We start from the raw sequence: 16,388 nt of genomic DNA, 5'->3' as shown, positions 1-16,388 counted from the left end.
AATATTTTGTTTCCTTTAAAATCTTACTTATAAACAAAGAAGACTCTTGAAGATAAAAAGTGGCTTTGGGAAACTTACCAATGTCATAAGCCATGAAATCTGAAGAAAAGCATTTGGCACCATGGCTCATGGATGTGTCATTGTGTGTGTTTCCCCCAAACACCAGCATGGTTCCACTCACTATCACAGCTGTGTGCAAGTAACGGAAAAATCGGCTGTCCTTAAGAATGGTCCTTTCGAGTTTATTTAAAAATAATAAACACAAGGTTAGTTTTTTAGAATATGTATCACCTATTTGCTAATACAAACATAAGCATTTTATTTTCAGACCCAAATGTGCAAATACTTTGGAATTTTCCCCATATATTAGTAACTTTCTCAACAACAAACAAACATGTAAAATCTTAAAGACCTATGAGAATTGTGACAAAATATATTAAAAGCCTTAAAAATGGTCATGCCTGTGAACTTATAATTCCAGTTTCTGGGTAGAAACTATGTGAAATACAGACAGAAGCCTACGCACAATGCTTTATCAATAGGACAAAAGCTAGAAACCAAAACTTCCAACTGTACAGGCTCAGTATACCCACACGATGGAGTATTACACAGCAAAAAGGACACTTTTAATGACAGACAGAACATATAATGGCATCCATAGCATGGTCTCAAATATGTAGGGAACTACGAAAAGAAAGAAGAGAAACAATTGTTTTATAATTACATTATTTCATTAACTCAAATGTGTTTTGCATTTATTATAATTAGCATCCTTTATATAGACCAATATATAGTTCAGAGTGAAGAGAGTGCTAATCTTTTAGGCACCGAGACCGTCTCTGTCTGATGATTTTACGGAATGACACTGACCCCAATAACTGACCCCAATGATGATACTTTAGTCATCAAGAAAAGTTAAAAAACAGATATAGTCTACTTAATTACAACAGTGTGCATAAACTCAGCTACGTAGAATAATTTATTCCTCAGGTCTCTGAAGAGCTAAAATTTTACAGTGGTACTGAGTGTATGAAAATTGAAAACCAGTCAAAAAATACTAAGCATTTTCTAATCAACCTGCTACAAAATTATGGAATAATGCAACAAAATAAATACTATTTTATTACCTTCTGCCCACTGCCTAATTTCTCTATTTATAATACTGAAAAGAATTACTTGCTAGGCCTGTAAACAAAAATACAGCACCATATTTTCCCAGCGAGTGCCAGAATTCACACCTTAATCTGAAAGCTCAAGAAAAAGCACCCACCACATATGTGTGTCCACGTCATATCTGTAGAGATCATCTGCGAGCCGGTATTTATTGGCGCTGAAAGCCTTGTAACCTCCATGAACATACAGGGCCCTGGTCCCATCGTCATAGACACTGCTGTGGCCATAGCCCCCTTGGACAAGGGCGCCCTGGGTATGTAATATACTCCACGTGTTCTTATCTGAACAGGAAAACAGTTAAAGGCAAATGTTGCAGGCTCCTCCTCTCTAACATTTAAAATTACCAAATAGCTTAGGACAAGAGATTTCAGGAGGCTTGATACAGACAACTTTCATTTATCTTTTTATTTTTAAAGGAAGACCACATAAAACTTATAACAAAGTCAGGCGGCCAAACTTAATCTGTGAAAGGTTACGATGTTCTAATATGCCATGTAGAAAAAGAATTACATTAAATTTACAAGACTCAGATTCCCCTTAGTTGAACACTTCCCCTCAATTCCCCATGACCTTTATTGACCAATACAAAGATGGACTTCATGGGCCTACTCTCTCAAAATATCAATGATAGCTGGTACTCCTACTCTACAACAAGAGATAAAATAAAATTTAACCAAAGGAAAGATTACATACTAAGGAGTAATTACACTCCCTTAAACCAATTTCTAAAGGGCTATCCACATACCTTTTTTCTTCAGAATATTTGTTTGAACACTTTTATGTATTTATTTACTTACTTATTTCGTTTTCAACACCTAAAGCATTTAGTGCCATCTCTGGCTCTTTGCCATATTGACATTAACAAATCTATACTACACAACAGCATCAATAATCTGAATGTCACTAGTAATACACCAATGTTAACTGCATTTCAAGATAAAGTACTGAGTTAAGGTTAGGCTGAATCTTGTTAAACAAGTCATAGTCATAAGGGTAAAGGTTTTAAATGTGACACTCAAAAAAATCCACTGGAGAATATATACTCACTCAAGTCATATTCCTGTACATTGCTTATATATCCATAAAGAGGGCAGTGACCAAAGATGACCAGCATGACCACTCGTCCAGATTTCAAAGTGACAATGTGTGCCGAGTGCCCAACCACTGCATACTGCTCCTTTGCTTTAGGGGTCAACAATACCCATGATTCATTATGAATATGAAACACTCTCAATTCATTGGTCACATTCCCTGTTGAATCAATTTTTCCTCCATACATGTAAATTTTATCCTAGGGAAAAAATGTGAATAAAATTCTATAAAACATTGAAAGGATCAAATCTGAGAACAGTAAAGCAGCAATCCAAAACCACAATATTATGCTTAGCTTAAAAAGTGTTAGTAAAATGCATCTTTCAGTAAAATACTAGGAAAAAGATGGCAAAGAGAACAAAATAAATCATATCTATATCTCCTAACATTTCGCCACTTTTCTTGGACTTCCTCACACAAGATCTTTTATAGTAATAAAATGACTTGGAAAAATAAAGCTGAAAAGTTCTCTCATCCTACCATAAACCACAAAAACAAGGGAATGAAAATGATTGTTCAGTTATATTGCAATGTGGCTGTTCTTGGCTAATCTTGCTAATGAACATAAACACTAATCTATACTATATTAATTTTTAACCATTTAGTACCACAATCATAATATCCCAGTACAATTTGAATCCATTAAAACCTCTCAGGTTAAATTAGTTTCAGCTTTAACTTCTGCTTATACATTAGCAAACTATATACCCTCCCCAAACAGAAAGTTTTCCTCCCAATTAAAAACCAACACTGAAGTCAAAATCATAGAGACAGAAAGTAGAATGGCACTTGTCAGCAGCTGGGGGGAGGGGAGAATGAGGAGCTATTGTTTAATGAGCATGGAGTGGCAGTTTTACAAGATGAAAAGAGTTGCAGAGATGGATGGTGGTGATTGTTGCACAACATTATGGTACGAATGTATTTAATACTACTGAATTTTACACTTAAAAATGGTTAAGATGGTAAATTTTATGTGATGTGTATTTTACCACTATCAAAAAGATTAGGGAAAATAACAATACTAAATAGCTTTTCAATCACATAATATGATAAGTCACTGAGGAAGAGGTGAGTTTCTAGCGAATACAGAGACATTTTACCTTGTATAATGCTAAAGAATGACCATATCTAACAACCACATTGTTCACAGAACGATTCAGTGCAAGCCACTCCCTAGAAGCAAGGTCATACCTACAAAACAAACAGATCATATTTTCACCCAAACGACAAAACATCTTGTACTCTCTTATTTGTGATATAATCCAGTTTGGAGATGCTCATTACATCTGCCATGCATATGGGGAGGCACCTGGGCAAACAAACCGAACATCTGGGCCCACTGTGTACATGAGAACTCAGGAAGGGGCACTGGGCTACACACCCTCGGGATAAGAAAGAAAAATCTACTGTGAGTATCTAATGCTTCCTGAAAACCTCCTCTACACACAGTCTAAATCACTTAAAGGTAGCATCATACTCAAAAACTTAAACTTTTATTACTATAATTCTTCCTTCATTTAGTCATGTGAAATTGAAGACAGGTACTGAACAAGGGATGATAATTAAGTAAAAGGAAATTCCTGGGCAGCCGAATGGCTCAGTTGGTTAGAGCACGAGCTCTGAACAACAGGGTTGCCGGTTCGATTCCCACATGGGCCAGTGAGCTGCGCCCTCCACAACTAGACTGAAGGACAATGACTTGGAGCTGATGGGCCCTGGAGAAACACACTGTTCCCCAATATTCCCCAATAAAATTTACTTTAAAAAAAAAAGAAAATCCCTAACTTTCCCTTTTCTTTATCTAATTGATTTTTTAAAAGTCATATTTTTAAAAAGCTAGATTATTATTATAGCATTTCAATTACATTATGAATACATTTTATACAAAAAAAATGTCAAAAAGAAAACCGTCTATACTCTTGTATTGCAGCTTAATCACATTCAATATCTTAGAATATTCACTTTATTTTATTTTCTTTGAGGAAAACATCACTATTCTTATTAAAATCATAATACTCATTACGAAAAATGTAACCAATGCAAAACTATAAAGAGCTAAAATCTTAAAATATGATCCCACATTTCATCACCTAAAAATGAGTATCATTAACATTAAATAAACATCATTTCAGACATTTTTCTATGCATATATACAGACATAAGAAGATTTGACAACATATATTTATATAAAGGGGGTCATGCTATAGATGATACTTTTAATAAATACTGTTAATTTAAATTTTTATGTAATTTAATAGAAAAAAATCAAAGGGAAACCAATGCTATTGTTATACTTTAAATGTTTATTTATTTTCTATACATTTCCCTGAATAAAAGTTATTTTATTATTAAAAATATTATTATATTAAACAAAATATAAGAAAGTTTTTATCACAAAATAATAGCAAAAAGGAAAAAAGTGTTCATTAATAGAAAATAAATTAACAAATTATATATAACAGAATTACACAAAGCAAAAAATAAACTCAAACGTATCATCAACATAAATCTCAAAACAATTCAAAGCTTAAAAAGTGAACTACAACATACTGTTTCTATAAAGACTACAAACAGAAAATTTATTAATTCTAATATATGTTTATATATAAGTATGAAAATACATGAACAAATGACACCACAAAATCAGGATATTGATAATCTCTGGGATTCTGGAGGGGCATGAATGAGGGGGTCTTTAACTATATTAACAATGCTTTATTTCCTAACCAGAGTGGTAAATGTATTGGTATTCATTATTTTTCTCTAAACCATTCTTTTTGCCTTAAATATTTTATACATGATCTGAAACAAGTTTACCAAATGGTGACATTTATTAAATATGAATAGTACACAGATTAACACCAGCTATTATTTTATGTATTGTTTGAATATTCTACTCTTTTTAAAAATGAAAAATTTAGGGGTTGAATTCACTTTAAAGTTACACACAACTTAATTTTGGACAAAATCGACTCACTTCCTGCTTTAAAAGTTGAAAACCTTAGCACTCACATTTCCTCCTATATGATTTTTACATTGTCGAGGTTCATAACATTCACATTCGGTTCTATACTTCTATAGCTATTTAGTACTAGTGATACATTTTAGCTGAATCAATCTCTTCACAGTCCTCTTATCTTCTTCAGTCTTTAATTCTGAATTGGCTGGATTTTAGCTTAGTAGCCTTTTTTTTAGTTAAGCTCATACGTACTCCTTTCTTTAAATTCTTTCTTTAAGAATAGTATTTGTTCAAATATATGGTGATGGAAGGAGAACTGACTCTGGGTGGTGAACACACAATGGGATTTATAGACGATGTAATACAGAATTGTACACCTGAAATCTATGTAAATTTACTAACAATTGTCACCCCAATAAATTTAATTAAAAAAAAAAAGAATAGTATTTGCTTGCTAGCTTTACAGTTGAATGACAGCTTGGCTGGGTATAATATTCTTGGGTTACCCTTTCTTTCCTTCAGAACTTTGCAGATGCTGCTCCCTTAAACATTACTGAACTTTGCTACGGAGAAGTCTGAGGCCAGTATGAGAGATGGCTGATTTTTCTCCCTTTTACGTGGTTTGCTTTTCTGCTTGGAAGCCTGAAGAAGTCTTAATCATTCTCATTCTTTCTTCCCCACACCTTCTTTCCTCCCTCCCTCTCCCCCTCATTCTCTCTATATATATCTTCTTTCAATATATATATTTTTTAAACACAATACTGTACTTAAGGTAAAAATAACTTAAATCCATCCATGGAAATTGAATGCATATCACTGCAACACTTTTGTAGAGTTCTGACTCTACTACAAGTGTTTCCTGAGAAGGACTGCTGAGGCTTCTGAAAACACATTTACATCTGATATTTAAGCCAGAGGCCTGTTTATGCAAGATTAAAAGAGGAAAGAAACAGAGGGAGCACAGAAACAAGACTCCAAATAATTCAATCCACATCTCTTTCAAGTGACATAGTGGGTGCCCAATCTGTATCTTTATGCACTTTGCTCCTCCTCAGTCAAAAACATGTCAGCCTAAGAGCTTGTTAGAGACACTAAGGGGCTGGCAGTTCCCCATAACCCGAAGAAAACAACACAAGGTTTGGACTAGCACATGTATATTAGGAAATTTTTATAGTTGTTCAATGACAAGACCTGATTTGATCAAGTTACTAAACTCTTAGGATAAAGGACAAATTATTGGGTGGAAAGCCTCATATGGTTCTGTACCTCCTGCTGGTTGGGGTCATGTGCAGTCTCTGCAGACCTTTGCTGTGGTCTTTGGATGGCCAGATGCTGTAACTGGAATACGAGGCCACCGTGGGTGGTGGACATGTGCTTGCAGCATCATGGTCACTGTATCACCAGCCATCCATGAGTTTCTGAGAGATGGCTGCAGCTCCACGGAAGACATGTTTCTGAATCCTGAAGTCTGTCTTTGCTTATCTCCTTGTCCAGGTGTTAGAACTAGTTGTTCAGTATTCCATTATCTTGAACTCAGCTTCCAGAAGGAGCATTTATTTGGTGCTTCGAATTTCTTATATTTTATTGCATCAATATGTTCTTCTCTTGTGTTTGCTTCTCTGTGTTGTGAAAAGAGTGATAGACTGTTATATATCTTTTGATAACCTTTATCTTTCAAAATAGAAAAAGGAAGCAAGGCTATTAGCTGAGAATTAAAATAGGAGAAAATGTGATGGAGATCTGAAAAATGAAATCAAAGTATGATAGCTGAGCAGAAGAATGAGAGAGGAAATGAGAAAGAATCAACAGATTGCAAACCCTCGTGGGAGTCAGAGATTGTGAAAGTTTGCCCAGCTTCCTGAATCCATATGTGCACGTCTTTTGCCAAATTTGGGCAATTTTTGGCCACTATGTTTTCAAATACTTTTTTAGACAGACTCTCTTTCTCTTCTCCATCCAGGACTCCTCTGGTGACAGAAATGTTAAGGTTTTCTTGTTATAGTCCACAGGTCTCTGAGGTTCTGTTCATTTTTTAAAATTCTATTTTCTCTCTGTTCACATTGCAGAATCTCTATTGAACCTTCAAGTTCACTGATTCTTTCCTATCTTCTCCATTCTGTGGTTGAGCCTATCCACCGAAATTTTTGTTTTGGTTGTTTTTCAATTCTAAAATTTACATTTGATGTTTCTTTGTATCTTCTATTTCTTTGATGAGACTTTCTGTTTTTCATTTGTTTCAGATGTTTCTATAAGTGCTTGTTGAAGCATTTTTATAACGGCTGCTTTAAAATCCAGTCATATAATTCCAATGACTGTGTCACCTTAGTGTTAGTATCTCTTGATTGCCTTTTCTCATTTCTCAGTTTAGATTTCCCTGGCTCTTAGCATGACAAATGATTTTCCACTGAAATCTGAACATTTCTGGTATGATGTGAGATGCTGGATCTTCTTTGAATCTTCTGTTAGAGGAGGCCTCCTCTGACACCACCCCGGTGGCGGGGGAAGAAGGATGAATCATTACTGCTGTTACTGCCAGGTGGAGGTAGAAATCCAGGCTCCTCACAAGGTCTCCACTGACATCACAAGGGTGGGGAAGGCCTCATTACCACCTGGTGAAGAAGAATGTCCCAGCTCCCTAACTGGCCTTCTCTAACACTACCCTGGCAGGGAGGTAGTGCACCTCACTACATCCTGGCAAGGGTGGAAATCTAAACTCTTCACTCAGACTCTGGCAGGGTTTGGGGTGGGGTCATAGTTCTTTCTGTGGTGTTTGGAGTAGAGTGGTTATTGTCTAAAAGTTTTCTGTCTTGCTAAGCTGTTCCTTTCCTGGTCATTGGGCTAGGTAGAACAGGTTTTCCCCAGGGTTTCTTCAGGTGGTGCCTACTGGCATTTCCAGATTGCCAGCTGGTGCCCATTGGCATTTCCAGATTGGCATTTCACATATATGGGACAAAAGGAAAACTCTTGGAACCTACCAATATGTCATTTTTTTGGGTCCAGAAGTTCCTCACCAGACTGTGTCCTTCTTCCTAACTTTCAGGGTTGTGGGGACAGAGCCCCAGAGAGCAGTTTCCAGACTCTCGGCCTCACGTGGAAAGGTGCTGGCCCGGGTAGTAGATGGCCGTCGGCTGTGGCTAATTGACCATCAGCCGTAACCAGTTAGCCAATTAGCCACTGATATAACTGCCGCGGCCGCGCTGGTTGGTCAGTCGGTTTTTTGGCAGGCAGAGAAGGAGACAGCAGGTTGCAGGTCGTGTGACTCCAGCCTCCAGTGAGACTATAGTGCCACCAGTGAGACTACAGTGGTATGACTCCCCTGTCTATGGCTCCATGTGTGTTCCCTTTTGGCCTCGCCATATCCTATGTTCTTATGTGAGAAGCGGGAATGGAGGCCCCGTAGGCCACCCCGCACGACAAATGGCGCAGCGAGCAGGGTCCCCCGCACGACAAGGGTTTTCTCATGTTTGTTTTATATGTAATGTCCAGCATTTTTAGTAATACTTATAACGAAGAACAGGGGAAAGTGACTTTCTCATTTCTTTAAATGTGTAAAAATTTTCTTTTTCATATTCTATTTCTAAAGGAGTGTATGTTGTATTTAGTTACTCTGTGTTCCTTCTAGGTGTGTCTTCAATTTTGAAATTACTTTAAAATTCTTTCCTAACATCTATCATCTTATTTTTAAATTTTTCTAGTTCTGATTATATTTCATGTCTTGTATCATTTTATTGTAGTTTAGTTTGTTTTGGAATTCTTTAGTTTTGTGAGCATATTTTTCTACTATCTTTCATGTATGAAGGGATATTAGTCTACTCTTTATTCTCTTTCTTGAAATAACTTTCGATGAAATTTGACCTTGATATTTTTTGTTGCTCAATTTTAAAATTACTTTTTCATGATTTCTCACAGAAAAGGCTTGGTTTAAGACAGTGTTTCTAATTTCTCAGCTCTCTAACTCACTCTTGTGTTGTAATGTAGTGTCAAATACACAGTAGCTTACTCGTTGAAATCTCCTGACTTTGTTCCCCTCCCTGTTAACCAGACTTTTTTTTTATTTTGTCTCTATTGCCCTTTATCTTATTCAATTTGAATTCTATTTCCAGCAGTTTGCCCTCCATGTGGAATTTTCTCAGGCAAAGAGACTTTGGCTGGTTCGTTATGAGAGCTAATAAGGTACAAATTGCTCCAGCCCCTTCAGATCCTACTACAGATTCCTTGAACTCACCCCATTACTAGAATACGCAAAATCTTTCCAATTCTACCTGTTGTTCCCAAAGCATCTGGCTGAGCTTCCGAGAGTCTTCCAGGTGTGCTGGAGCCTGGCGGGGGACCCACTGTTCCCCTTTGCTGACTCTTGCACAGATGCTGATACCACAACACAGGGGTTGCAGCTGGCAGCTTAGCCCCACCTGACCAAGTTCTGTTATAGATGCGATCCACGTGTTTTTGACTGTTATCCTAGTTGTTCTCTGGGTTTTAATGAGTATATTTGGGCAGGCTTCAGAAACTATGCCACCACTGCTATATTTCCAGAATCCCTTAAAGAACAAATACTCGTTTTTAATAACCTTCATTAATAGAAAATGCCTAGAAAACATTGCCAGGACACAAAATCAGCATGAGTAATATTATAAATTTCTCCCCAAAATCAATCTCCATAGCTAATTTCACTGTGACAACGTATTTCTCCCTTCAAGATGAGACCAGCATGGGACCAGCAAATAAGATCTTGAACCCTAGAAAGTATTAGATATTGGCATTATTTCCACTAGCCAACTATAAATGCAAGCCATTTGATCTATAAATATGTTAATAAAATGAAGAGATAAACTAATCCCCTAATTATAGAGAACTTACTATACGTACCTAAAGTAAAATATACAAGATAGTATCTGGAAAAGATGAATTATTGCTTACTACAATGAATTCTTTGTGGCTTCCGATCGCAAAAACTAAGAATATGTCAAAAAAAAGTCTGGACTACTACAACATATTATTAACAGGGATTTTTCCCCAGGTCATGAAATTACTGATTATTTCTTTTTGCTTATCACTAATTTATAAATTTTCAAAATGAAAAACTAAGCTTCTTGCAAAAGTATTTAAAACCACTTACGCTAGAACCATGCTGAAATCTGAGTGGTTGAACATATATCCTCCAACAACCCACATTATATTTCCATTGACCACTGCTTTGTGAGAGGCTCTGGGGAGCTTTAGATTAGAATATTCTTCTTGAGTCCAAAATGACTGGTTAGCTGGCACAGGAATTGAACATCCAGGACCTAATAAAACATAATAAATTAACTTCACAAAATGCAGCTTTAGAATTACTGCATTTCAAGTTTTAATCATCTAAATGTAATAAATGTCTAAAGAATATTTAGTCTTTCCTTTAGCATCTAAATATCAGACAAATTCCTTTAATTTGTGCTTTTAATTTACTCAAAGCTAGTGACCAGCAGTAATCTCTCATAAAATTCAAAATCACATACGTTCTAATGACAATCTGACCATATCCAGGTTAGGATTTTTCAGTAATGAAACACTTGCTTAAACAGCCCTCAGAGGAAAGAGTGGACAAAGAAATTACTAGGATTGAAATGAAAACTTTAGGATTAAAATGTAAAGACTAGTCCTGGGAGTAATAACACAAATTATGCATTTCCTGAAAAATCAAGAAACTCCATTCTTGGGAGGTTTGGCTTCTGCTACATTTGCACAGTGGTAGGTACTCAAATATTTTAATTAACTCCTTGATGTCAGCTACATTGAACAAACTAAAGCATCTAAACAAGCACATTTCCTTTCAAAATAAGAGATATGAGGGAAGGGTAAATGTATAAAGAAAATCAGCAACAGGGGCGGCCGGATGGCTCAGTTGGTTAGAGTGCAAGCTCTGAGACTTGCTGGTTCGATTCCCACATGGGCCAGTGAGCTGCGCCCTCCACAACTACTACAGTGAAGACAACGAGCTGCCGCTGAGCTCCCAGGTGTCCCAGGTGGCCGGATGGCTCAGCTGGTTAAGAGCACATGCTCTCAACAACAAGGTTGCCAGTTCGACTCCTGCAAGGGATGGTGGGCTGCGTGCCGTCCCTACCTTCCCCCCAAGTAGATTGGAAAAAAACAAACAAAAACGGCAACTGGATTTGGAGCTCAGCTGCACCCTCCACAACTAAGACTGAAAGGATAACAACCTGACTTAGAACTGATGGGCCTTGGAAAAAACACACTGTTCCCCAATAAAAGTCCTGGAAATACATACTGTTCTCCAATAAAGTCCTGTTCCCCTTCCCAAATAAAAAGAAATCTTTAAAAAAGAAAAAAAGAAAATCAGCAACAGCTATTATCACTCCCCCCTTAAAGAATTTACTAAAGCTTCTTTAATAATTTTTATCTGCAGATAATTCCATTAGCTAGCTGACTGCTTTAGAATTCTACTAATTGACCCCAATTTTCTCTGAATTTATTGAAAGTTGCTGAAGAGATACCATTATTGTCAGCACTTGTCCCACCTCCCAGCTTGGTTCTCTGCTAGTATGTCTTCTTATGGCTTGAGACCAAGTTCTCCCAGCTTTCATGAATGAATTGCAAAGAATGTCAAACCCCTCCACAATTCTAGAGACCACAATCACACATCTATGAAATTCAAAGATTTGTAAGAAGCTCAATAAAGAGATGTGAAAAGTTAAACATTAGCTGATATTTGACTAACATAAATGGCATAAATGCTAGGGCCAATCTACAACTTCCTAAACCAGGAATATACTGTAAGTTGGAAGAAAAATGAAAGAAACTCCTACCCTGCCACTCTGAAAAGCAGGCACATCCTCTAACATCACTTGAATTGCAGGTGCCTCGATGAGGAAAACCACAGTTATTTACACAGTGAGGAATGTCACATGCTTCACCTTTCCAGTTTTCAGAACATTCACATTGAACAGTGTTGCTGCTATTACTGATCTTACATTCTCCACGGCCTGAGCAATTATTCGGACACATGTCAAAACTATAAAAACAGTGGGAGAAAATGAAATCAACACAAAGCAACACTTGCAATAACTTAGTAGAACTTCCTCCCCCATAAGGTTTCCGAATCCCACTGTCTCCGGTTCATTCACAAGCATAAATGCAGTACTTACCATTCAGCCTAAATGGGGTCATACAACACTGACTGCATAGCTAGGGCAAGTAATGAAATCAAATTGACCTTTTTGGATTCTCCAAAGAAGAGCAAGTTAAAGAAATTACAAAGAGAGAAGAGAGCCTTAGCTTCTCAGGGTAGGATGACCATCTATTCTTGGTAGACCATAAATGCTGAGCATCACAAAACTACCAAATGCATGCTTGCAAGTTTGGAGAGGAAAAGGATAAAACAAGCTGCCAACAATACACTACCATCCTTATGGTATATACGTATCTTTCTGGATAGTCTCCGAAAGGTTATGGAATTTGTTAAAGATTATATTGCCCAGGTTGGTATGTTTAAAATTCCTCAGTAAGTTTATCTACTCATTTCAGATGGCAAAAAAGGGAAGGCCAGTTGAACTTAACACAGGAGTTTAACTATGTCTCATAATAATGTGACTTAAGATAATTGTATTGACAGCACTTTGAAAAGACATAATTCAGATTTTTAAAAGGGGAAGGATAACCAAACTGTTAAGATACTTTCAGAGTGTAGATTTCTTAGAAGACCTGTAAAGAAAACCAAAAAGAAATGTGGTAGCAAAGCACGTCAGAATAGCAGGAATCAGTTACAAAAACAAGCTAATTAATGTTCATGCCTACACCCAAATATCAGTTCATGATATATTTATAATAAAATTTTGTAAATATTTATATATAGTATTTTTATAACCCATATTATAATTATAATAAATGCATATGCCTACCTTTCAAACTCCAGTAAAAAGAATAAATATTCAGTTATAAAGCTGAATGACATTCTTGCAGGCCTCTAGAAAGTGGGGCCTATTGCCTCTATATAATAATACATACGTATAAGTAAAGCTTCAGTGAAGGCCAATTTCATTTTTATTAAGAAAAAAGACTTGCAAGACAAAGTTTACAAAAGATAGTCTAAATTACAGATTGGATTTGTTATGCTGAAATGGCTATAATAATCACACTTCATGGCCTAAAAGAAAACTGAGGTAAAGCATTTCCATTATGTGCTCAAACTTAGCCTTACACTAAGCACATGTCAACGTCCTACAGACATGCTTATTAACCATACATGAGGGAGTAGCACATAACCAAAACTTAATGTTATTGTAAAACATGGAGGAGGAGGTAACACATAACACCTTTTAAACTGAAGGAGGGAAAGGATAACTTCAACTTCTCCTTGAATCTCAACCTCTCCACTCAAATGCCTTCAGGGATAGGTTTACTTCAAGTGCCAGAAATAATACTGAACACTCTTTACAACAGTGAGTTACATCTCAAACCGTAAGATTTAGTTTTGAATCTCTAAAACGTGAAAAATGGCAGGTAATACATCAAAGCATCTGCTTGTATACCTGTCTAAACTGAAATAATGAGAAAATTAGTCTAATTTTCTGTGCTTAAAATATGACTCGGCATGAGACATAAAATGGAGTGCCAATTTGTGTGAAAATAAAACATAACCTTTTTCATTCTTCTTTTAAAAGAAAATTAACAAACACCTGAGTAACTGTGGGTGTAAGTCTAAAGGGTCCTCCAGCTGAAGTCAGTCCAAAGCTGGGATTCAGTGCAACCTGAGGACATTGGGAAATGAATGATAGTGCTTTATGTATGTGCTCCTGGGTGTTTTTCTGGGAATGAAAACCATCATTTCATTTGGGTTTTCATAGGGTCTGGAACCCCTAAAACAGTTTAGGACTCTTTTTTAAAGAATAAAGATCTTGGAACCACAAAGCTAATACAATTTACGATAACTTCTTCATTCCTTCGTTTAACAAATACTAATTCTGGTCCCCAGGGGAGGATCAAGGCTTTCCCCCATGCCAATTAGAGTAAGAGACACCTGCAGTCCTGGGAAAGATACTGGCTATAGGGGTAGAAGAAGAGCTCTCCAGTGACAATGGGCAAAGCCCTTCCAATGTCGAGGGGTGCCTGAATTGCCTTCTCTCCTGGAGTGCTCCCTCCCTGGAGTTTCTCTTCTCCCCCAGGGCTGCTACCGTGAGGGGCCATGTAACAGTGAAGCCTGTGCCCTCTAGCCCCTGACCTAGGAACCTATAGGGAACCCAGAATGGGCCCTGGATGAGTAGCTCAGTGCTACTCAGAATGTGGCCCACAGACAGGCGGCAGCAGCATCACCCAGGAGCTCATCAGAAATACAGATTCTCAGGCCCCAGCTATACTGAACTACAGTCTCTGGGTAGGACCCAGGAATCTGGGTCTTAATAAGCCCTTCAGAAGATCCCTGTGCCTGTGAAGTTTCAGAAGCCCTGGCCTAAACCCACGTCTCCCCTTCAGAGAGGGAATTCTGCAGTGTCCCACTCTCAGCGCCATGACTGTCTAACCTTCCATCCTGAACTGTGTCCCCACCAGGCCCGACTCCACCCTCCCCAGCGAAGGTGACCTAGGGCCTCCTTTGCTTACTCAACCTCATAGCTATCAGCTTCCTCCTTGAGACTTTCTTCTCTGGGCTTGTGACAAAAAAGCCACTGGAATTCCTTTGTCCCTTAGCTGCCTTCTCCTTGCTCTGCACATGCCCCAAAGGCCAGTCAGTCACTGTCCGTGTGTCAATGAGTCCCAGATGATATCCCCAGCCCTGACAACAATTCTGAGTTCTAGATCCAAATAGCAATGCCCTGCTTAGACGTCTCACATGGACCCAACCAAACTCATCAGCCTCTCCCCTCAGCCTTTGTGCCTGCCTGTGTCCCTAAAAAACACCTTGCTGGACCTGTGATAAGCTGCCTAGGCTGCCAAGTCACAAACCCTAGGCGCCTGAAAAACTGAATCACCATACCAATCATGACAGAGATGGCTTTAAATTGGCCTGAATGAACACTGAGATCCTGAGAAGAAAATGGGCAGAAAATGAACTCAACATAAAGGTTACCAGTGGAGGTTACTGCCTAGGCCAGGAGCTGGCAAATTTACTCTGTAAAAGGCCAAATAGTATTTTAGGCTTTGTGGGCCACAGAAGCTCTTGATCACAAATCACTTTTATATAGCATTTTATGAATTTACTTACAAAAAGAAACATTTCTTAAGAGGAAAAAAAGAAAAGACACAAGTTAGTCTCTCTCCTATCGCAACAAATTCCAAAAGCTGCCTAAGTCTCCCTGTCTACATTTCCTTTGTAACCTCAACTAAGTTGTCCTCAATGGGCCAACTATAACACCAGTACACGAAAACTACTATTTGTTAAATTATACTTAGCAAAATCCCCAATATTTCTATCCATCTAAATGCCCTCTATTCCAGGAGAAGCTCAACAGCAGCAAGACCTGGTTGAAACTGTAGTCCCACCATTTGACAGTTTACCGTTTCCTACCCGTTTCCTCAATTATAAAATGAGTAGAAAAACATTGCCGTACCTCACTGAGTTTTTGTTGTTTTTTCAATTTAAAGGAGAAAAATCCATGCAAACTGCTCAGTGCAATGCCTGGCACGCTGTAAGCCCTCAATATATGTTAGTCATTATTATTGTTAAAACAAAGTGCATGGTCTTTTGAATACAATCACAAATATTAGACTTAAATATCTTACTTGTAAGTTATATTAAATCCAGTCAAATTATAAGCAGCATCACTAAAAAAATGCAGCAGGGCATAACCTGATGTGGCAACAACCTCGGGGACAGTCTCATTGCCATCTCTCTCGGGAACGATGAGGCCGCTGAAATGAAAACACATTTCTTGTAAAGGGAGGCACAATTACAGACACATCACATGATGACAGACAAAATTCAGAGATGGAATTCATCCTTACAATTTAAAAAAACCACTTCCACGAAAGGGGGAAATTCCTGTGATGAATGTGTGATAAATGCATGGTGCTACCCTATTATCCTATTGTTCTGGATCCTCTGAGGAACAGATGTGAATCTTTTGCTAGGCTCTCCTTTATTCCGGGTTATATTTTATTGAGATTTTTATTTTTTGTATAGAACTTTTTATAATGCTTCTTTGAAAAACTGAGTAAACCTCCATCACAGACAGTA

The 16,388-nt window shown here is 37.5% G+C and overlaps 1 protein-coding gene across 2 annotated transcripts in view; it reads right to left on the bottom strand.

Moving 5' to 3' along the window:
• The window catches only part of ATRN (attractin), a 143,445-nt gene that overhangs the window by 85,235 nt on the left and 41,822 nt on the right, over positions 1-16,388 (bottom strand). For both annotated transcript variants that reach the window (XM_081034073.1, XM_081034074.1), the window contains exons 4-10: positions 15,935-16,063; positions 12,028-12,233; positions 10,341-10,509; positions 3,366-3,456; positions 2,221-2,464; positions 1,271-1,454; positions 79-233 (exon numbers count right to left, since the gene is read on the bottom strand). In XM_081034073.1, coding sequence (XP_080890199.1) covers positions 79-233; positions 1,271-1,454; positions 2,221-2,464; positions 3,366-3,456; positions 10,341-10,509; positions 12,028-12,233; positions 15,935-16,063 — 1,178 coding nt within the window. The remainder of the gene's footprint in view (positions 1-78; positions 234-1,270; positions 1,455-2,220; positions 2,465-3,365; positions 3,457-10,340; positions 10,510-12,027; positions 12,234-15,934; positions 16,064-16,388) is intronic.

Source organism: Rhinolophus hipposideros (assembly GCF_964194185.1).
Source record: "Rhinolophus hipposideros genome assembly, chromosome: 22".
Classification (NCBI taxonomy): domain Eukaryota; kingdom Metazoa; phylum Chordata; class Mammalia; order Chiroptera; family Rhinolophidae; genus Rhinolophus; species Rhinolophus hipposideros.
The sequence above is the reverse complement of the archived record's forward strand: the minus strand, read 5'-3'. Positions and strand labels throughout refer to the sequence as shown.